At 47.0% G+C, this 21,449-nt stretch overlaps 2 protein-coding genes across 2 annotated transcripts; one reads left to right on the top strand and one right to left on the bottom strand.

The window, feature by feature from the left end:
• The first annotated feature begins 6,140 nt into the window (after positions 1 to 6,140).
• On the top strand, positions 6,141 to 8,750 carry LOC136550154 (probable amidase At4g34880). Its single transcript, XM_066541643.1, has 5 exons — positions 6,141 to 6,750; positions 6,820 to 7,034; positions 7,527 to 7,763; positions 7,880 to 8,069; positions 8,189 to 8,750. Exons 1-5 carry the CDS (start codon positions 6,238 to 6,240, stop codon positions 8,543 to 8,545), a joined length of 1,512 nt encoding a protein of 503 aa, XP_066397740.1. The 5' UTR covers positions 6,141 to 6,237; the 3' UTR covers positions 8,546 to 8,750.
• An 894-nt stretch (positions 8,751 to 9,644) lies between these two features.
• Positions 9,645 to 11,179, bottom strand: LOC136548925 (protein NRT1/ PTR FAMILY 8.3-like). The gene is made up of 2 exons (XM_066540280.1): positions 10,876 to 11,179; positions 9,645 to 9,649 (listed from the first exon to the last, which is right to left on the bottom strand). Exons 1-2 carry the CDS (start codon positions 11,177 to 11,179, stop codon positions 9,645 to 9,647), a joined length of 309 nt encoding a protein of 102 aa, XP_066396377.1.
• Positions 11,180 to 21,449: the final 10,270 nt, after the last annotated feature.

Genomic DNA, 21,449 nt, shown 5'->3' with positions numbered 1-21,449 from the left:
TCTACAAATGGAGTCCATCAAGGGTGCCCATGAAGTGTGTCCCCACCAACTAGGGGAAGCAGCTCCTCCTCAAGGTCCATGCCAAAATTTGTGGACACCACACGGCCCCAAGGTCACTGGACGGAAATGCCTTTTGGCAAGGTTTTTACTAGCCCACTGCACTACAAGATGCAGAGGAGGTCATCTGTAGGTGTGAAGGATGCTAGTTCTACGCTCGGTAAACCCATTTGTCGGCATAGGAACTCCAGACCATCCCCATCACCTAGCCATTCGTGGTTTGGGGCCTCGACATGGTAGGACCCCTTAAAAGGGCCCAGGCGGTTTCACTCACCTACTCATAGCAGTCGACAAGTTCACCAAATGGATAGAGGCCAAGCCCATCAACTACATCTGCTCAGAAGAGGCGGTTAAATTCTTCCTCGACATCATCTACCGGTTCAGTGTTTCTAACTGCATCATCACTGATCATGGGACTAACTTCACCGGGGAAAAGTTCCTAGACTTTAGTGATGGATACGACATTAGAATCGGCTAGGCCTCGATCAAACACCCACGTACCAATGGTCAGGTCGAGCGTGCCAATGGCATGGTCCTCCAAGGACTCAAGTCATGCATCTTTGACCGACTCAATAAGTACGCCGGGCGATGGGTTGCAGAGGTCCCAGTGATCCTCTAGAGCCTGAGAACAACCCCAAACTGATCCACAGGGTTCACCCCCTTTTTCCTGGCCTACGGAGCTGAGGCAGTACTGCCCTCTAACCTTGACCACGATGCTCCAAGAGTGAAGGCTTTAGACCATGACCGAGCAGAGGAGGCTCAGCAAGATGTAGTCAACCTGCTTGAGGAGGCCCACAAAACAACCGTCATCCGCTCCGCTCGCTACCAGAAAACTCTCCGTAGGTACCACGAAAGAAAGATTAGGGGAAGAATACTCGAAGTCGGTGATCTCGTACTCTGGAGGACCCAATCAACGAAGGAAAAACACAAACTCTCTCCACCATGGGAAGGATCCTATATGGTGACCGAAGTGATCCGACCGGGCACCTACTGACTGGAGGACGACAACGGCAACGTTCTTACCAACACTTGAAACATTGAACATCTACGTCATTTTCCCCCCTAATTTTGGTCTTACCGCTTTTTAGTCAAACACTCACTCCTGTAAAAGCACCCCAGCCCGAACACTTTCAGCCCAGGTCGCTCAGGGCTCCATGAGGGTACAATACTAAGAATTTCCTCTCTCTTTTACTATCACATGGTAAACAACCTTGTCCCCAAATGAAAGCACGTTCCACTCCTGTGATTGCCCTACGTAATTTTGTTCTTACTCCTAACCGAACGCACCCTGCCACGACCTACGGTTACGAGTAGCCGAGCCCTATGGACCATGCCCAGGTTCTTAAAAGCTGCAGCCTACAGAACTAACGGGCAGGTGCGAAAAAAGAAAGGACAAAAACAAAGGCTATGCTAGGATAAAAATAGGGAACATATAGTAATTTTATCACAAAAACAGAGCTGATATATTCATTGATACAGAAATAAAACTGTTCACATGGGGACTCACTCATGAACTCAATGATTACATTTTTTTAAACTACTTCTAATCCAAATACTATTGCGGCCACTTGACGACATCGTCTGACGCCAAAGGAGAGGCCATGACACACACTGCCGGACATAACCACCACCTGGTTCCTCTCCCTTGACTTCGGCGAGCGCAACGGGTACCTCAAGGGCATCATACCCATAGATTCTCAGCAGAAGAGCATAGGGCTCCTGACCTTCTCATGCAGTCGAGGCAGCTCCTGGGTAGGGATGCGGCCACTAAGGCATGACCACCGTGGCTGGAGAGATCTCATCAAACTTTATTAACTGGCCAACCTGAGCAGTTGCAGGCACGAAACCCTCCATCAGCACGACCCTAGGCAACTTCCCCTCCGACAAGGCTCACCCGGTGAAGATCTACTGAAGAAAATCCATGCACGGCTCCATCCTAAAAAAGGCCTCGTAGATGAATCCAGCGCGCCACCTCTTTTGGCGAAAGCCGTCCCTTCTCAGGCAAAGATGGCCAGCACCACCCCTAGGCAGCCCCCATCTCGACATTGCACTTCAGATTCATGAAAGGATCTATAAGTCCTCCCCCTCGCTTACCCTCTCTCTCACTTAAAAACCACCACGGCATACAGGCACTCTTGGTGAGGAAGAAGGAGAAGAGACAATAGTTGGAGAACAGGCAAAGGACTACGACGAGAAGCCCTCTCCCTCCCCCTATTTAAGGAAGAAACGCGATAGCCGAAGAGGGGCAAAAGATCAGAGCGAAAAACTTTCTCCCTTCCCCATTCAATGCGGATGGGAAATGATGGGACACACCCTGACCAATGGGACACACGCTGACCGATGGAACGACGCCTGGTCAGGCGGAATGCTGCCTAGTGAAGGCGAGACATGGCCTGGGTATGGCCCACCACTATCGCACGACCAGGCGCAAAAACCGAAGCGTCACCACACACAGGTAGCTCTCCGCATCCCCAGGCGGGACTTGGAAAAACCCAAAACGGGATCTCCACCGAGAGAGACCATCGGGCTTCCTAAGTCGATCAAATGGTTCAGAAAAAACACACTGAGAGACAGGTAGAGAGCAAAGGGACGCCCCATGTAGGCCATGCCGAGTCCATCATGAATGACGAGCATGGGTCTCGGTCGGACATTTTCGACTAGAGCTCTCCAAACCCCGTCACTCGAGTCATCAAGGTAACACTATCGACCCCCTCTATTTCTTTATAAATCATTTCATACATCCATACGCGCATTCATTCCATACGCCCGTGCCCCCCAGACGATTCAGGCCCTGAACCGCCTGGGGGCTCAGGAACTAAGCATCGCACATGCAATGAAATGCATCACAATGCTCCGTGTTACGTCATGAAGCGACAGTTGCCTCATTCGACATGAGCAATGATCCGACCGAGGTACAAAGGCTGGCCCACGAAGGACTTGCCGCCCCACGTCAAATAGAGCCAGGGGAGAAAAGCGTAGATGAGCCCCGTGAGGCCCTCGCCCAGTCTAGCAGACAGGATCATCTCAACCTTCTCATTCGATCCTAAACCTCTGCCAAGCCCATAAAATCTCCATCGAGGGGAGGCCATTAGGCCACCCGGGTCGGTCTCTGGAATGACCCAGGTATCTATTGGGTTGTAGGTAAAGGAGCAGTGGAATGTCATAAGAGGGCTATGCCAACCCCATCACGAACAACGAACCCGGATTCCACTCGATCATACCCGTTAGCAAACTCACCGAGCGCGTCACTCGAGCCCGAGCGATCAGGACAAGCGACAAAACTCAGTCCCCTCTAGCTGTGAGGAACCGAGGACGGGGTAACGCACACAACTCAAATCGACCCCCTACTAAAGCCCAATAGGGCTCGAGGGCTCAAGACACCAAAATGCCTGGGTCTGCGACCCCTAACTTGCCCCATTAGGATCCATGACTCTGACTTGCTCGATCCCATGGCGTGCACCGACACCAGGATCCGCGAGCACCGTCTCGTCCGATCTCAAAACTAACTAACTAACTGCCTCGACCGCATGGACTGCACCAAGGCCAGGGTCTGCGACCTCAAACTCACCCCATCCATTGGCTATGCTTCGCCTGCACACCAAATGCCTGGGTCTATGACCCCGAACTCACCCCATCCGGCTACACTTCGACTGCACTCCAAAAAACTACCTAGGTCTGTGACCTCGAACTCGCCCCATCAGGATCCACGACTCCGACTCGCCTTATCCCACGGCGCGCACCGACACCAGAATCCGCGAGCTCCATCTCATTTGGTCCCTAACTAAACTACCTCAATCCCACGGCATGCACCGATACCACAATCTACGACTCCGACTCGCCCGATCCCACGGTGCGCACCGACGCCAGGATCTATGAGTTCTGCTTTGCCCGATCCCACGACACGCACCGACGCTAGGATCCACGACTCCGACTCGCCTGATCCCACAGCGCGCACCGTTGCCAGGATCCGCTAGTTCCGCTTCGCCCGATCCCACGGCGTGCACCGACGCCAGGATCCATGACTCCGACTCGCCCGATCCCACAGCACGCACCGATGCTAGGATCCATGAGTTCTGCGTCGCCTGATCCCTAAAAAACTAACCACATCAGTTGCGCAACGACGCCTTGGTTGACAAACTACGACTTGACTAAAAACACGCACACATGCCCACTGACAAATACCCCATAGACGATTCTGCCTGGATCACCCAGGGGCTCGGGGGCTACACCTGCGGGTGCGCTCGCGCACACCCGCTGACAAAACAAAAAACCTCCCCCGCTGGCAACACAAAAAAACCCCGGACAATTCTGCCCGAATCACCCTAGGGCTCGGGGGCTACACCCGCGGGTGCGCTCGCGCGCACCATCCGTCAAGACAAAAAAATCCCCCAGACGATTCTGCCCGAATCGCCCGGGGGCTCGGGGGCTCCTGTCGGGTTCATAAATCCGAGGTCCCTCGCGGACCGGCTTCCCAACAAAGGCTCGGCCCAAGCAGACAATGCGTAACTCGCGAGACGGCGTAGGAATCTAAACAACAGGCCAGAAAGGCGTTTCAATCACCGACCAGAAGGTCTGGCCGAGGAGGAATGGCGGTCGTCTTCCTACTCTGGCCCACCTCTCCAACTGGAACGCTCGCTCTAGTATCCAGCCCACCTCCGGACGGCCTCTCCGACCAGAAGGCCTGGCCCAACGCCGCTTTCGACTCCGATCCGCGTCTCCGACCGGGGATACGGCAAACCTTGCTCACTGCTCTTCTTTGACTGGCGCAATCAGAGCCAACTGGAACCATCCGACTAGGGATGCCCGCTCGGTAAGAACCAGGGAACGAATGGAGAAAGCAAGGCATGCCGCACAAGTCAAACCATGATACCAGGGATCGTACCCTGTACACCTGCAGAAACAGTATTATGCAACCTCCCTGACACAAACATTGTTGTAGGCGCCGATATTTTCCTCTACATTATTATGGGCGTCATTAACTCTCATACAGTAAGGCCCCCTACATGCCTCTAGGCACCGACAGTGTTCTGGGCGCTGGCTTTTTCTGTACCGAACGAACATGGTAAAAACCCCTTGCATGCCTCAGGTATCAACAGTGTGGCAGGCGCCGACGTCTGCCATGCCCGAAGAAGACACCACCACCTCCCACGTGCATCTGATATTCAACAGTATTGTGAGCTCTTGTACCCCCCATCTTTCTCCTTCTCGTTTATAACCCCACAGCAAACTTCGAGCACCTGGGCTCAGGAATAAAGTCACCGACTGACTCAAACTAGATGTAGTGAATGTTGCCTGAACCAGTATAAACCCTGTGTCATTGAGTGCTAGGCCACCTCCGATCATAACGTACGGCAAAACTACAAATATTTACTTGTTGGTCACTTTCCGCACTGACAGAACTCGTGCAGGAAGGGTGGAGTACGAAAGGTCAAAATAGATAGATATAAAACCTTTGGCATCTCTTGGGACGACTGTAAGTCTTCAATGAATCATCAACAAATTATCGCTGCCCTTTCGTCGATCCATACATGATGGAGGGAGAGGGAGCTCTTGCAAGAAGGGTGGAGGACGAAAGGTCGAAATAGATAGATAGATAGATACAAAATCTTTGGCATCTCTCGGGACGACTACAAGTCTTCAATGACTCATCAACCAAATTCTCGTTGTCCTTTCGTCGATTGATACATGATGGAGGGAGAGGGAGCTCGTGCACGAAGGATAGAGGATGAAAGGTCGTAGATAGATAGATATATAGATAGATACAAAACCTTTGGTATCTCTAAGGAGAAGTCCAAAGTCTTCAATGAATCATCAAATGAAACCTCGAAGTGGCCCTACAATCCTTTACTTCTTGTGTCTATCATTCATCGAACATGTGAAAATGTAGCCCAAAGTGAAAAGATACGTACAAATTAACGGTCGGACAACAACACATGAGCATCTAAAGTACGACAAAGGCTCTTTGCTAAAAAGTTATGATTGAAAGTATCGTTCGCTGATGTGTTATGAGAGAAAAACGTTTGCTGGTTCGCTGAAATAGTAAACTCATAAGACGAGCCAACGCGGCGAAGACACGCAGCCAAGCATTGTCTGCACAACACACGGCACACACTGCACTGCGCTAAAGTAGTATACTAGCAGATCGGCCGGACGACAGTCCTAGCCAGTAGCTAGGTAGCAATGGTTGACCTGCGTCTCCAGGTCGTCGCCACCGTCCTGGGCATGGCCCTGGTGGCCGCTGCCGGCAAACAGTTCGAGTTCCAGGAGGCCACCGTGGACGCCATCCACCAGGGCTTCAAGAACGGCAGCCTCACATCGACGGCGCTCGTCCGGTTCTACCTGGACCAGATCGCCCGCCTCAACCCGCTGCTGCACGCCGTCATCGAGGTGAACCCGGACGCGCTCGCGCAGGCGGCGCGCGCCGACGCCGAGCGCTCGGCCTCCCGCGGCCGCTGCGCCGTCGGCCTGCACGGCATCCCCGTCCTGCTCAAGGACAACATCGCCACGCGCGACCGGCTCAACACCACGGCCGGCTCCCTCGCGCTGCTCGGCTCCGTCGTCAGGCGCGACGCGGGCGTGGTGACCCGCCTCCGGCGCGCCGGCGCCGTCATCCTCGGCAAGGCCAACCCCTCCGAGTGGTCCAACTTCCGCCCCGTCGACTCCGGCTGGAGCGCCCGCGGCGGCCAGACGCGGGTATTGTTAATACTACTTCAAAACTTCGATTGGTAGAGAAATCTGATACTGCGATGCGTGAAATTACAGAATCCATACGTCCTGTCCGCGACGCCGTGCGGGTCGAGCGCTGGGCCTGGCGTTGCCGCGGCAGCCAACATGGCAGCGGTGACACTGGGGTCCGAGACCGACGGCTCCATCCTCTGCCCATCGTCGCTCAACTCTGTGGTTGGCATCAAACCGAGTGTTGGGTTGACTAGCCGGTCCGGTGTCATCCCCATTACGCCTCTTCAAGACACGATTGGGTAAGAAACAGAAAATACCCACCGGTTATATTAAACTCAAAGTGTTCGCTATGTTGCTTTGGACACCAACATGGTTCGAGATGTTAAACTCCAAGCACTGATTTCAAGTTCAATATAGATCTGTACTACATATCTAATAATTTGTAAGGCCTAGTTTAAATCCTGAAGCTAAAGTTTAGATGTGTCATGTCGGGTGTCACATACGGGTGTCACATGAGACTATGAAAGTATTCAGATAGTAATAATAAAATAAATTACACAAGTCTTCAGTAATCCACGAGGCGAATTTATTAAGTCTAATTAATCCATCATTAACATATAAAATCATGGACCAATTAATCTTAAAAAAATTTCGTCTCACAAATTAGTCACAATCTGTGTAATTAGTTATTTTTTTAGTTTATATTTAATACTCCCCACCCGATATGATAGGGACTAAAGTTATTAGGGGAAACAAACAAGGCCTAAATAATAATGGTTTTGTCATTGCAGACCAATGTGTCGGACAGTATCCGATGCCGTCTATGTGTTGGACGTCATCGTCGGGTATGATGAGTTTGATGCCGAAGCCACCGGAGCGGCGTCCAAGTACATCCCGCAAGGGGGTTACACACAGTTCCTGAGGATCCATGGATTGAGGGGTAAGAGAATCGGTGTCCCTGATGTGTTTTTTGAAGGATACGATGACATGCAAATGGCGGTTTATGAGAAGCATCTCGATACAATGAGGTACTCCTTCCAGCTGTGTTAATACATGGCGGTGTCTCGCAGCAAAACTATACTAACAATAGGCCAACTTGGCTGTTAATACTCTATTGATTAACTTCGTCTACTCTTCTTGGAAGGCAACAAGGCGCTGTCGTGATCAAGGATCTTGACATTGCAACAAATTTCACTGACCTATATGAGCAAGAGACTCTGCTCATGGCTGCAGAGTTCAAGTTAAGCATCAATGCTTATTTGTCAGACCTACTGCACTCTCCAGTCCGCTCCCTCGCACAAGTCATAGCATTCAACGAAGCGCATCCTGTAGAGGTAAACCAAATACTATTTCCGCCTTCCACTTTACAGAATCAACATCAGCGATTCCAGTTAATTTTCAAGATATATATGATCAGATGATGCTATTTCCTGTTGTTGTGTTGGTGTTGCAGGAGAGACTCAAAGATTTTGGGCAGCCAGACCTGATTGCCGCGGAGAAAACCAATGGCATTGGCACCAGGGAGAGAGCTGCCATCCAGCGGCTCAAGGAGATATCCACCAATGGGTTGGAGAAGCTGATGAAGGAACACCAGCTGGATGCAATCGTGGCGCCCAACAGCGACGCCTCCTCTGTTCTCGCCGTCGGGGGCTATCCGGGCATCGCCGTGCCGGCGGGGTACGACGGGCAGGGAGTCCCCTTTGCGATATGCTTTGGTGGGCTCAAGGGCTACGAGCCAAGGTTGATTGAGATCGCTTATGCGTTCGAGCAAGCTACAAAAGTCAGAAGACCGCCTAGTTTCAAGAGGTAGGTAACTAGCATGATGACACGCCATAAGGAAATTAACGAAAATAATTTCAATGGAAATAAGCACCTTCAAACTCTTTGGGGTGTTATTATTTGAGGAATCACTCGGTATATAATAGAATGGTTTATTGTTAGTCCATCTCATATTTCTTTGTTGGATAAAAGCATCTATCACTATTAAGAGATAAAAGCATCTCATATTTCTGGAATGTTTTTATTGGTGGAATCACTTGATATACAATCCAATACTCATTGTGAAACCATCTCATAATTTTTTTGGTTGGATAAACCCATGTATCTTTCTTTTTTTGACAACAGATAAACCCATGTATCGTTATTAAGGCAATCATGTGCATGTCATAGATGAAGTGACCACAGATAAAAGCACATCTCATTCTCCAAACCAAAACATGCAAGTAGTAAGAAGGCAATGGTGCCAATGCAACACCCAATTCCTTATACCAAACGCCCCCTTAAAATATATTGTTGAGCTCTATATTGTGATACTGCTTCTCCCCTGCTACCGAATAGACCTTAAATCCTTAGTGGTTCGGCATTATTGAGCAATTCTATGAATACAAAATTCAATCCACGGGAGCTGAAAATTTACTTGTTCGTTGACTCTGGCTATTGTTATTTTCACGAACTTTCAGACCGTGTAATTGCATGGCCCATTTGTTTTGGGACCATTGTTATCAAGTACAAAAATGGCTTGAGGCCATTTTATTATTAAACTTAGTGGCTTCCAGCCACTTTGCACATCATCAACTTAGTATCATTTAACAATATTAAGGGTCCGAAAAATGTATTCTCAAAGTTCAAGGACCTAATTGACATACCTAGACAAGTTCAGAGGTCTGTCATACATTTAACTCTTTTATAATGCAATAGAAGAGAATATAAGTATCTCTAATCAAGAGCTAGGCTTATACATGTATTCAAAAAAAATGTCCATTCTATAAGCTACTCCCTCTGTCCCTTTGTTTGCGTCGTTGTAGCTTTTGGGTGAGTTCATCAAAGATTCTCTAAATGTAGGCAGAGGAGTCCAGATGCATGGCAAACGTAGGGAATCTAGACATTCTAATGCTACTCCCCAACGACAGTCAATCTGGAACATAGGGAGTACATGATAAGTTAATATTATAAGTGAAGACGTCTTAAAGCTAGCTTGTGGTACTGAGAGTCTCTTTGGCAGGGCTCCTGCAGGGGCTTCAGCTTCGGCTCCTGCAGGAGCTGTGCCAAACGTTTGTTTTGAAAAGGGCTTCGCATGGGAAGCCGGTCAAGTGCCGGAGCCATTTTTTGCCTGCGCAGGAGAAGCCTAAAAAACAAGCTTCGCGCGGCTCCATGCTGTGAGTTCACGTCGTCTAGTGCGAAGGAGCCGTTTTGCCAAACGTTTTCTAGAACGGCTTCAGCTCCTCTAGAGGAACTGCTCCTCTAGAGAAGCTGCTCCTTTAAAGGAGTCAGAGCCGAAACCATTTTCAGAAGAGCCAGAGCCCTGCCAAACCGGGTCTGAGAATGTGTTTGGAGAACCTTTGGCTCGTGCCTCACCTCTCGGGACACTGTCTTCAATGAATCAAATGAAACTTTTGAACTGGTCCTGCACCACTTCTTGTCAGCCACCTAGAATTCGATACGGCACACCACACAATGCACTGCACTAAAGTGAAATGAAACAAATGAATAGCAACTGCAGCAAGACTTGAGCATCTAAAATACTCTCTCTATCTTTTTTAAGTGTTGCTATGGTATCTATAATGGTCAAACTTTTCTAAATGTAACTAGGTTGCTAGAAAAATTAGAAATATTTATACCTTTAAATAAATTTATTATAAAAATAGATTCAGCGATTTATCTAATGATACTAATTATATACCATAAATATTAATATTTTCTTATATATATTTAATCAAAGTTGAGTACGATTAATTTTTTAAAACGCAAGTTGTGTTCACTGTACTAAAGAACCCACTATGTTCTAAATAAATTAATTTATAGAGTTATCTTAAATTATCTTTTACTTTAATTAATTTTTTTAAAAAGTATAATGAATCAAATTATTATTTTAGATACACTATAAAATATATTTTTATAACATATTTATTTGATGTCATACTTTTCTTTTTGCAAGTTCAGTAAACATATATAAAAAGGTTAGAGTAAAATGCATGGATAGTCCACTAACTTGTGAAGCTGTGTCGATTTGGTCTATCAGGTTTGAAAAGTGCAATTTTTTGTCCAAAATCTTGATCAGTGGTGCATAACGAGTCCATACCCCTTCGTTTTATGTTTATATTTATAAAAAACCGTATATTTTCTTTTCCTTCACAAGCTTACCCTCGTTGAGGTTGTTGGAGATCCAGCTAGGCCGCCCGCCGGTCGCGGTGAGTGCGTCCACGGCAGCGTATATGTGCGAGCTCATGTAGCTCCCCAGCGCGACGGTGAGCAGCGCGAAGGACGTGCACATGCTCTTCATCTTCTCCCGCGCCTCCTTGTAGAAGAACTCCAGCTGCGTGATGTAGCACAACACCTCCCCGCCGGCCAGCACGAAGTACTGTGGCATCCGCCACGCGATGCTGATGGACTCGTCGTGGCACGCGGCGTCGAGGAGCTTCATCTCCACCGGCGTCGCCACGGCCATCGTGCACGCCATGAGCAGCCGCCCGACACCCATTCGCTGCAGTTGCGATGGCTCGCCGTGCGCGGGGGAGATGGCCTAGAGCGTCGGCACGATCATGGTGCCGTAGATGAGCACCCACGCCAGGACACATAGCACCTCAAAGGACACCATGGACATGGCCGGGACGGTGAGCGACATCACCCGCATGTCCATCACGCCGCCCTGCTACACGAATGTGGTGTTGAGCTACGCGTGCGCCGCCGACAGACAGCATGATGTTGGTTGCCCATATTGGGAGCAGGCCAGCAGGATGTTGAGCTCCTCCACCTGCGTCACCATGCAGAGCATCCACGATAACCCCACGGCTATTGCGGCGGTGGCGGCGTCTTCGTCACCTCCTCTAGGTCTGACAATGCGACCACCGCCGCCTTGTTGAGGAACCCAAACTCATCGGTGTGCGTTATCTTATTGAGCCGCTCGATCTTGTCGTGGACCTCGCCACAGCAGGAGGAGAGCCCATCCATGAAGTCGAGCACACACGTAGTCCTCGCCATCGCCGTCTCATCATCACTGTCGCTGCCATGCAGGTAGCTGTTGTATTTCTTAACGTCTATAGAATGAATCCGCAAGCATACGGAATTATCATTGTAGCTTTCATCCGAAAGAATTTAGGGTATCGTATTTCCACAGGGAACGGAGGTATTTCTTCTAGCTAATTCATCCAAGGTCAACACAAGGATAGCTGATAAGGGTAGAGAAGGATTCATATGGCTTAGGGTCTAAGGATAGATAAACTCTACTTATACTTGCTTACTTCGGGCACCGGATGGCTCCTAGTCTGCCAAGTGATGTCGGCCTATAGCTCTACGTCGTACCCGAACATGGAGGATTACAAAGGACGGACAGGGCTATCACCACCTGCCGCCTACCACTCAATTGTAGAGTATGAGGCAAACGAAGGTAGTCTCTAGCCTAGACACCATGTCTATGCTATCGACTACTACTCTAGCGTCGATCAGGGTTATCCGTCTTTATCGGGAGCCCTCTACTAGAGTATCCACCATGGGGACGGATGATGAACCCGCAAACAAATAGAAGTATAGCTTAACTAATCAAAAGACTTTTATAACCAAAGAAACCATGAACACTTACTAAGATACCCGTCGAGGTACAAAGAGTGTATTCATCGAGGTACAAGCGGGGGAAGGTTACCAACAAGTCTGGCACTTCTTTCCCGAACTCTCCCTTACATCTCTCCCTACTAATTTGCTAGAGCTAGCTAGGGCCTAAGCCCATGGAGTGGGATGCTCTTGCTCTTGCTTTGCTCTTCTTTTGTGTGTTGTTGTGAATAGAGGGGGTAGCTTCTTCTTATATAGTGCTCCATGGTCGGTTTGGTGAGATAAATTAGGAAACCCCCCAAAACTGGCCCTAGGTGCATTGATGGTACCGCTAGAGGAGAGTGGGCCTGAGATGCGGTGGCAGCGGTGCAGGCGCACCCAGGTAGAGCCGCCCCATAACTGCCTTCCTCTGGTCGGTTGCTACGTGGACCTAGACTACTCTTGCATTGGTGTTCTGCCTAGATGCGTCGGTTGTTTGGGCTTTTGGCATGATTCTACTTATGTTCGGGCCCTGATTTGTCTGGTTGTGGGTCCCTCCCCCTTGGGCTCATATCGGATGTTTGCATTGTTGTATTTGTTGTACACTTTAGGTACATTTTCTATGTTATTCTGACATGTCCTCCTACAAATGACGAATCACCAAAACTTGTGGAAAGTGTTAGTTCTAAAGCCCTATTTCTTGGTTTGGTGTTCATTCGAATGGATTTTATGCGAGTGTTGGTGGTTAAAAGTAGGAGTTAAGGACCGCCAACAAGCTCTCCCACACTTACTTCTTTGCTTGTCCTCGAGCAAAGCTTAGAGACAAAAGTAATCATGAGCATAACATCCTAAGATATATGACTATACATGAAAGTTATTCCAACACATTCTTTACACAAGTGGGATATGTGGCGTTAGCTAACATGTTTTCTTGGGTTGTTGAAAAGTGGAACATTTCTCGAAACAAGTCATCTTCCTAATTTCACATCTTAGCACTTGGAGTTTTGAAAGTTTTTCACAAGCAAAAGCATAGTTCACTTTATACTCCTCAAATGGCACTCTCAAATCACTCAGTGGTGTATAAATCCTTACCAAGGCATAGCAATGTTTTGCCTTCTTTTGTTTTCTCCTACTTCTAGAAAGGTTTATGTGGAGCTTTAGTAGGGATAAACAAAATAACATACTTGTATTGCATATGTTGTAAAGTCAAATCGAGGATCCAAGGAGAGAAGTGTCATACTCTTAGATCAAGATGTGCATGTGTGTGGAAAAATGTGAACTAAAACTATACTCCTTTTGTAGATATGAACTCTCTCTATAACTTATTATTTTGAAACATGGCTATCTTTCTCCCTTCTCTTTTTTCAATACATGATCCTTCATGTGCTCATCATTTTTTATACTTGGACCTTCACGTGTCCATTTTTAAAAAAAAACTTTTTGCATAGCCCATGTCTCTTTTTCTAAACCACGTATTTGGAGAGATCATTATCTTTTTATAACATGGAGTATGTGCCTAACAAACATATTTTTGTCTACTCCCAGTGTAAGAGTAGAATTTTTAGTGGATCTGGATGGAAGCATGTTTTTGCGTAATCCTAGTGTAGGAGCAGCATGTATATGTGGGTGTACGTGATCTTGATCTTGGGAGTATGATAAATCTCTCAACAAGGGTCAACAAGATTTGACCAAACTCAACACAATAACAAGTAGCATATGTGGAAGGCTTGAAACTTGCTAGATGTTATATGTCGGGTTCATAAACCCGGGGTCCCTCATGGACCACCTTCCCAACAAAGGCTTAGCCCAACAGACAATGTTGCAAACAACGCGCAACTCATGGGCCAGCCCAAATACCTAAAACGACACAGAAGGGCGATCTAGTCTTCGACCGGAAGGCCTGGCCGAGAAGGAACGGTGCCCGCTTCTGACTCTGGCCTGCCTCTCCGACCGAAAGGCCTCGCCTCTGACTCTGGCCCGCCTCTGAAACGGCCTCTCCGATTGGAAGGCCTAGCCAAACACCACTTCTGACTTCGACCAGCATCTCCGATCGGGGATGCGCCGAACCCCTGCTCACAGCTCTTCTCCAACTAGCGCAATCAGGGCCGACAGGGACAAACCGACCGGGGACGCCCGCTCGGTAAGGACTAGGAAATGGATGGAGAAAGTAAGGCAGGGCACTCAAGTCAACCGCAATACTATGGATCGTACCCTGTACACCTGCCAGACAGTACCCTACGATCTTCCTGGCATGACAGAACCCAAGCAGTGCTGTAGGCGCCGACATTTCCCCTATAGTATTGTGGGCGCCATCAACTCCCATACTAGACAAACACGGTAAGGATCCCCCCATGTGCCTCTGAGGCATCAACAGTGTTTTGGGCGCCGGCATTTACCGTACCAGGCGAACATGGTAAAACCCCTTGCATGCCTCTCGGCATCAACAGTATGGCAGGCACCAACATCTGTCATATCAGAAGAAGAAGACGCAACCTCCCACGTGCATCTAACATTAAAGAGTATTGTGGGCGCCTACCATGATCTTGTACCCGTTGGCGTGGGCAACAAGACTTAGCAACATACGTACTCTCTCTCTCTCTCTCACTTGTAAAGCCATCCCTTCATCTATAAAAGGAGATGCGCTCTCTCCCAATAGATAGATCGATAAAGTTCACTAGTACACAACAATAGAACCACCAGGTTCAAACCACAAGCACATGCTCGAACACTTAGTACATAGCGGAGCTCCCGTCACTCTCGGCCCCTCAGACCAGAGTCCGACCGGACCTCTTGTACCCCCCATCTTTCTCCCTTTCGTTTGTAACCCCACTGCAAACTTTGAGCACCTGGGCTCAGGAATAAAGTCACCGACCGACTCAAACTGGACATAGGGCACGTTGCCTGAACCAGTATAAACCCTATGTCATTGAGTGCTAGGCCACACTCGATCACAACGTATGGTAAAACTACAAATATTTATGTGTCGGTCACTTTCTGCACTGACATTATATTTGGCCTTGGTAGGAATTGCTCACCAAATGAGGAGTATGTGACACTATAGTTTTATAACATTTTTACCAAAACAAATTCTCCAAGCACTTTGAATAGAAATGGTAGGACTTCTAAGTCAGAACTATACACACCTCACAACAACTTAGTCAACATGATTGTCCTATTAGAATATTTTCCCACAAGCATAAGTGTATGTATATGAAACAAATTTCATGCAAGCTTCTATCCTAAAAATGTTATGAACATGTCACTTTTCAAAATTGAATGAAGTGTGGTTTATAAATTTGCATGGAGGTGGAGCGACATTTGTTTTGCATTTTTAATTTGTTCAATGTTTTAAACTTCAAAATTTGGGAGAGTTGAGGGATTTGTTGCACAAACTATCATTGTAGAGGACGGAGTTAAGGGGTTCAGATGTGGTCTGGCTAAACTAGAAGTTCATCCAATTCTCTCTTGAGCCATTTGTCTTGTCCTTCTGCATGTTAGATTAGTCGATGTTTGTGCAACGTGTTGGTGGAAGATCTCTAATGTGTGTTCGTCATGCTTGAGAGATCTCCCCCACACTTATTGTTGTACCTTTGTATTCTTGAGTGCATTTACCGATAGCATATGTGAACAAGATTTTGAAGTAGCTGCAACGGTGGCTTGTATATGGTTCATTTTAGGTTATCACCAAGGCTGGGCCACTAGTGTGTGTGGACCACGGGCCTTAGTGATAGCAAAGGTCTAGGAGAGGAGAATGTTCTTTTCTTTCTTCTTTATATATATATATATATTTCAGCTTTCTCTTCTCTCCTCCTATCGTCTATATTTTTAGATCTCCCTTTTTTAGCAAGGCAGAGCTGACATCATTTTTTTCAACCAAGATGGTCTTTGGTGTGAATGGAACATGTGGCAAGGCATCCTCCCCCACACTTGGACTTTTGTGTAAAAGTCAAGTGTGTGAAGTTAGGGTCTCCTTAGTGTGTTCCATCATAAAAGAACTTCAATATGTATGATTGATGCAGCTCCCATGTTCTTTAGCATCATATATACCTTGTTCTTCTTGATCTCAACCTGAAAGGGTTAGCAACCAAGAATACCCGAAGGTGCATACTAACTTGACAATATGTTCTTGCTTTTATTAAAAAGGAAAGTTTTTTATGGTAATCATATATTTTTTCTATGATAATCCGGGGTATCTCCCGGTAGTGCTTGATTTATGGTCTTAAGCTTGACCGTGGGAACTTCATCTTGCAGCTATCAATGGTGGTATAGTTCCCAGCTTCACCACCAAACATTTAACATTAATGTTCAAGCTACAAGCTTAGTGCCACAGTGTTGCTATGAGATTTGCAATGTTTATGATAAACGAAAGCATCCACAACCATCCTCTTAAAAAGTTTGGAAACAAGGAGTGATGGGTGGTTGTCTTCCTTGTAGCAGTAAGCAGCACTAAGCACAACAAACTCTAGAGACTACAAACATGAGCATGAAATGTGAGAGGTCTTGAAAGAGAAACTTTTATGCTTCTTAGTCTCCAGAGTTGGTGCTTTAGAAAGGTCCATGGCATAAGAGTTTTCTTTTGTAAGAAGTATATCATGAGGAAACAATATTGAGTCTCGATCATTCTCGAGGACAACGGTTGGTTGGCCAGAGGGACATTGCTTAAGTTCGAGCGAGGGTGCTAGATGTTCTGTTTCACAAGAATGTGAAGCCAACGGGGAAATGAATTTCACCTCCTCGAACGAGTCATTGTTGGGATGCTGCTTCGCCATTGGACTTTTTGGGTAGGGGATAGGAGTAGCAACAATAGTTTCTCCCAACTTTTCATCAAGGCCCCATGGGAAGGTTTTTCTTGGATAAGATTTTCCAAAGGGTAGCCTATGAGAATATCAAACTCAAGGATGGCATAGATATGGAAGTCTATGAAAACCTCGATTTTGTCAATTATGACTAGCACGACCCTGGCGATCCCACAACACTAAAAAAATAGTCCAAAAGGACTTTTGAAGAGTTTATTGGTCGAAACTAGCGGCATGTTACCCACAAGGTTTTTCGCTCGGAATTCTGATATGATACTAGTTTCGACTGTGGGGTTGTGCATGGCTTCTATGTTTGTTCCCCTTAACGAACAAGGCATGGCCGTGGAAGGTAAAATAATCTGAATTGCTTTAGAAGAACGTTTCACTTCCATTAACCATTCCTTTGATGGTTCCGCTCTAGGGGAAACTTCCTTTGTGTGCTTTTCGTGCCATGATAACTTTGAGATATTGCCATAATCCTCGAATTTGATAAAGAACTTTGAAGGATGAATTACTCGTTCATTCGGTGTTTATGATTCGGGTGATGGCTCATGAGTCGAACCTAGGGATGGTATGTGTCTAGTTTTGACAGATGAGGACTCCTTAACACTCGACATGACTTTTTCCTAGAGGGGTTTGGTTCTTATGACGAAAGAAGTGTGTTTGTCTATGAAGTTTTTAAGGAATTCTACTTGTTCCATCATAGGTTTGTGTGTGAAACGACCTCTGGTAGTCATGTCTAGGCATATGTCTTCATCTATGTCAAGACCTGAACAAAAGAGACGCAACAATATGCCATCGGGTAAAGACAAGTCTGGGCTGGCATAAATTAACTTTGAGAACCTGGTCCAGGCTGCACCTATAGACTCCTTATTGTACTGCTCAAAGTCAAGGATTGCCCTTGATAGAGAGCCGATACGGGACATGGGGAAAAATGCAAGACAAAACTTGTCTTTAAGTTCATCCTAGTCCCTATTCGTACTTTCTATGACAAATGTGTACCATTGTTTTGCCTTCCCTGTGAGAGAGAAAGGAAACAATTTTCACCTTAGAGTTTCTTGTGTCATGCCCGAGATGCTCAGGCATGAACACATTTTCTCGAATTCTAGCAGGTGATGGCAAGGGCTTTCATTGTCATGCCCTGAGAAGGGTTGTGCCTAAACCATGGCTATCAAGCTAGGGTGGAGTTCACGGCCAGAATGAAGGGTTGGTTTTGGTGGTGGCTCACGGAACTCCCCTTTGAAGCAGAAGGATTTTGAATTTGAGTTTGCTTCATGGTGAAAAGATGAAAGAAAACTATTTTGTTTTTTATAAAAAATGAAAGATACAGATACGAGGACAAACTAGGTTCAAAGAAAATAGCAATTGTTCCTCGGCAATGGAGTTAGAAAGCTTGTTGGTATTTCTTAACGTCTATAGAATGAATTTGCAAGCATATGGAATTATCATTATAGCTTTCACCCAGAAGAATATAGGGTATCGTATTTCCACAGGGAATGGAGGTATTTCTTCTAGCTAATTCGTCCAAGGACAACACAATGATAGCTGATAAGGGTAGAGAAGGATTCCTATGGCTTAGGGTCTAAGGATAGATAAACTTTACTTATACTTGCTTACTTTGGGCACCGGATGGCACCTGGTCTGCCAAGTGATGCCGGCCTGTAGCTCTACGCCGTACCCGAACGTGGGGGATTACAAGGGATGCACAGAGCTATCACCACCTGCCGCCTACCCCTCAACCGTAGAGTATGAGGCAAACGAAGGTAGCCTCTAGCCTAGACACCACGTCTACGCTATCGACTACTACTCTAGCGTCGATTAGGGTTATCCGTCTTTATCAGGAGCCCTCTACTAGAGTATCCACCACGGGGACAGACGACGAACCCACAAACAAGTAGAAGTATAGCTTAACTAATCGAAAGACTTTTATAACCAAATGAACTATGAATACTTACTAAGATACCCGTTGAGGTACAAAGCACGTATCCGTAGAGGTACAAGCGAGGGAAGGTTACCAACAAGTCCGGCACTTCTTTCCCAAACTCTCCCTTACATCTCTCCCTACTCATTTGCTAGAGCTAGCTAGGGCCTAAGCCCATGGAGTGGGATGCTCTTGCTCTTGCTCTTGCTTTGCTCTTCTTTTGTGTGTGTTGTTGTGAATGGAGGGGGGTAGCTTCTTCTTATATAGTGCTCCATGGTCGGTTTGGCTGAGATAAATTAGGAACCCCCCCAAAACCAACCCTAGGCGCATTGATGGTACCACCAGAGGAGAGTGGGCCTGAGAGGCGGTGGTAGGGGTGCGGGTGGAGCTGCCCCGCGATCGCCTTCCTCTGGCCGTTTGCTACGTGGGCATGGACTTCTCCTGCGTTGGTGTTCTGCCCAGATACATCGGTTGTTTGGGCTTTTGGCATGATTCTCCTTATGTTTGGGCCCTAATTTGTCTAGTTGTGGGCCCCTCCCCCTTGGGCTCATGTCTGGTGTTTACAATGTTGTATTTCTCGTACACTGTAGATACATTTTCCATGTTATTCCGACATATCCTCCTTCAAATGATGAATCACCAAAACTTGTGGAAACTGTTAGTTCTAAAGCCCTATTTTTAGGTTTGGTGTCCATTCGAGTGGATTTTATGCTAGTGTTGGCGGTTAAAAGTAGGAGTTAAGGACCACCAACGGTAGCGGTCGAGGTCCTCCACGAGGATGAGCGATCGTAGGGTGGTGTCCAGAAGCAGGGCATAGAGGTCGTCGCAGTCGCCGCAGGATAGGTTGATCTCGTAGATGTCGTATCCCAGGAACCTCGCCATCGCGTCGGTGAACATGGACTTGCCCGTGCCGGGAGAGCCGTAGAGCAGGTAGCTTTTGCGCCAGACGCGGCCGAGGCGGTGGTAGTACACGTGGCCCTTGAGGAAGCTCTCTAGGTCGACGCGGATGCGGGCCTTGAGGTTCGGTTCCCCATCGCCACCGTGTCGAGCGTGGCCGAGTCGGTGAAGGGCGCGGATGTCCACCGCAATCGGCGGCTCCGCCGGCGCCGACATTGGTGTAGAGCCGTAGCTCGTGGCACCGTGCCTCCATCTCGTCGGCGATGGACTCGAGGTGTTGCAGGTAGGGCCACAACATGCGTGTCTAGATGTGGCGGCGCACATGCAGCACGAGGCGATTGGCGCTGGCGTTGGTCCACGCGAGGCGCGCGTCGAGGAAGGTGTCCCGCGCCGTGTGGCCTGGCCCCAGCTGTAGCGCGAAGTCGTTGCTCTTGGCCGCCGCCGACAGCACGCAGGCGGCGCCCGTCGCGTCGCGCGCGTGCAGCGTGGCCTGCTGCGCCGATGCCCGGCACGTGAGCATTCCCAGGAAGAGCAGGAGGAGGAGGAGGAGGGTAAGCTTGTGAAGGAAAAAGAAATATAGGCGGATTTTTACAAATATAAACATAAAACGAAGGGATATGGACTCTTTATGCACCACTGATCAAGATTTTGGACCAAAAAATACACTTTCAAACATGATGGATCAAATCGACACCGCCTCATAAGTTAGTGGACTATCCATGCATTTTATGCAAAATGTTACTGAAAATAATTTATTGAGACGGACTAAGACCGGCCGACAATATTAGTAGTGGACATACCAGTCCTTATGATCACGTCAGCAACTAACTTCTCGCCAACATCAAGCAAAGATTAGAATTACAAAATTTTATGTGTCGTCAATAAAAAAAAGTCATGAAGCTCGATATTTAACGGTAGCAACACATGGATAGCATGAAAATTAAAGTTACGGTATATTTTTATACTTAACAATTGGAGAAAAAAATATATGAAGGTTATATTTTAATTCTGTATAAGCTAGGACATTGTTGTATTTTTTCTAACAGTAACTTATAGATTTTAAAATAAACTATAGATTTAAAATTTTGTAGAAAGAGTAAGAAAACATAAATATATATGCACCATTTTCGTCATCGTCTCGCATGAACATTTAATAGTTTTTTCTCTCGTTGCAATACACGGGCATGTTTGCTAGTATTTAATGAAAGTTAAGTATGATTAACTTCTCGAAAAATAAGAACGACGGTTAAAAAGGACGAAGTGGTACTAAGTTTCCACTCTATTTTTAAATAAATTAATTTATAGAGCTATCTTATTTTTTATTTAATCGATTTTATAAAAAAGTGATATGATATCAAATTATTATCACTAGATGCACAACAAAATATATTTTGTAATATATTTATTTGATGTCATAAATAATACGGTAATGACTTTGTTTTTGTCGTGCGTGCACTTGTCAACACGCACGCACGCTCCTTCCGCCGTCGATTGATCAGGCGTGGCCTGGTTTTGGCGTTTTTCACCCAACCGCAAAGCCTGGCTCACTAGTCATAGAGAGAGGAGAGAGATCTGTCCAA

The sequence above is a fragment of the Miscanthus floridulus genome, chromosome 4 (genome assembly GCF_019320115.1).
Source record: "Miscanthus floridulus cultivar M001 chromosome 4, ASM1932011v1, whole genome shotgun sequence".
In the NCBI taxonomy this organism is placed as follows: Eukaryota; Viridiplantae; Streptophyta; class Magnoliopsida; order Poales; family Poaceae; genus Miscanthus; species Miscanthus floridulus.
This window is presented reverse-complemented; position numbering and strand designations above follow the sequence as displayed.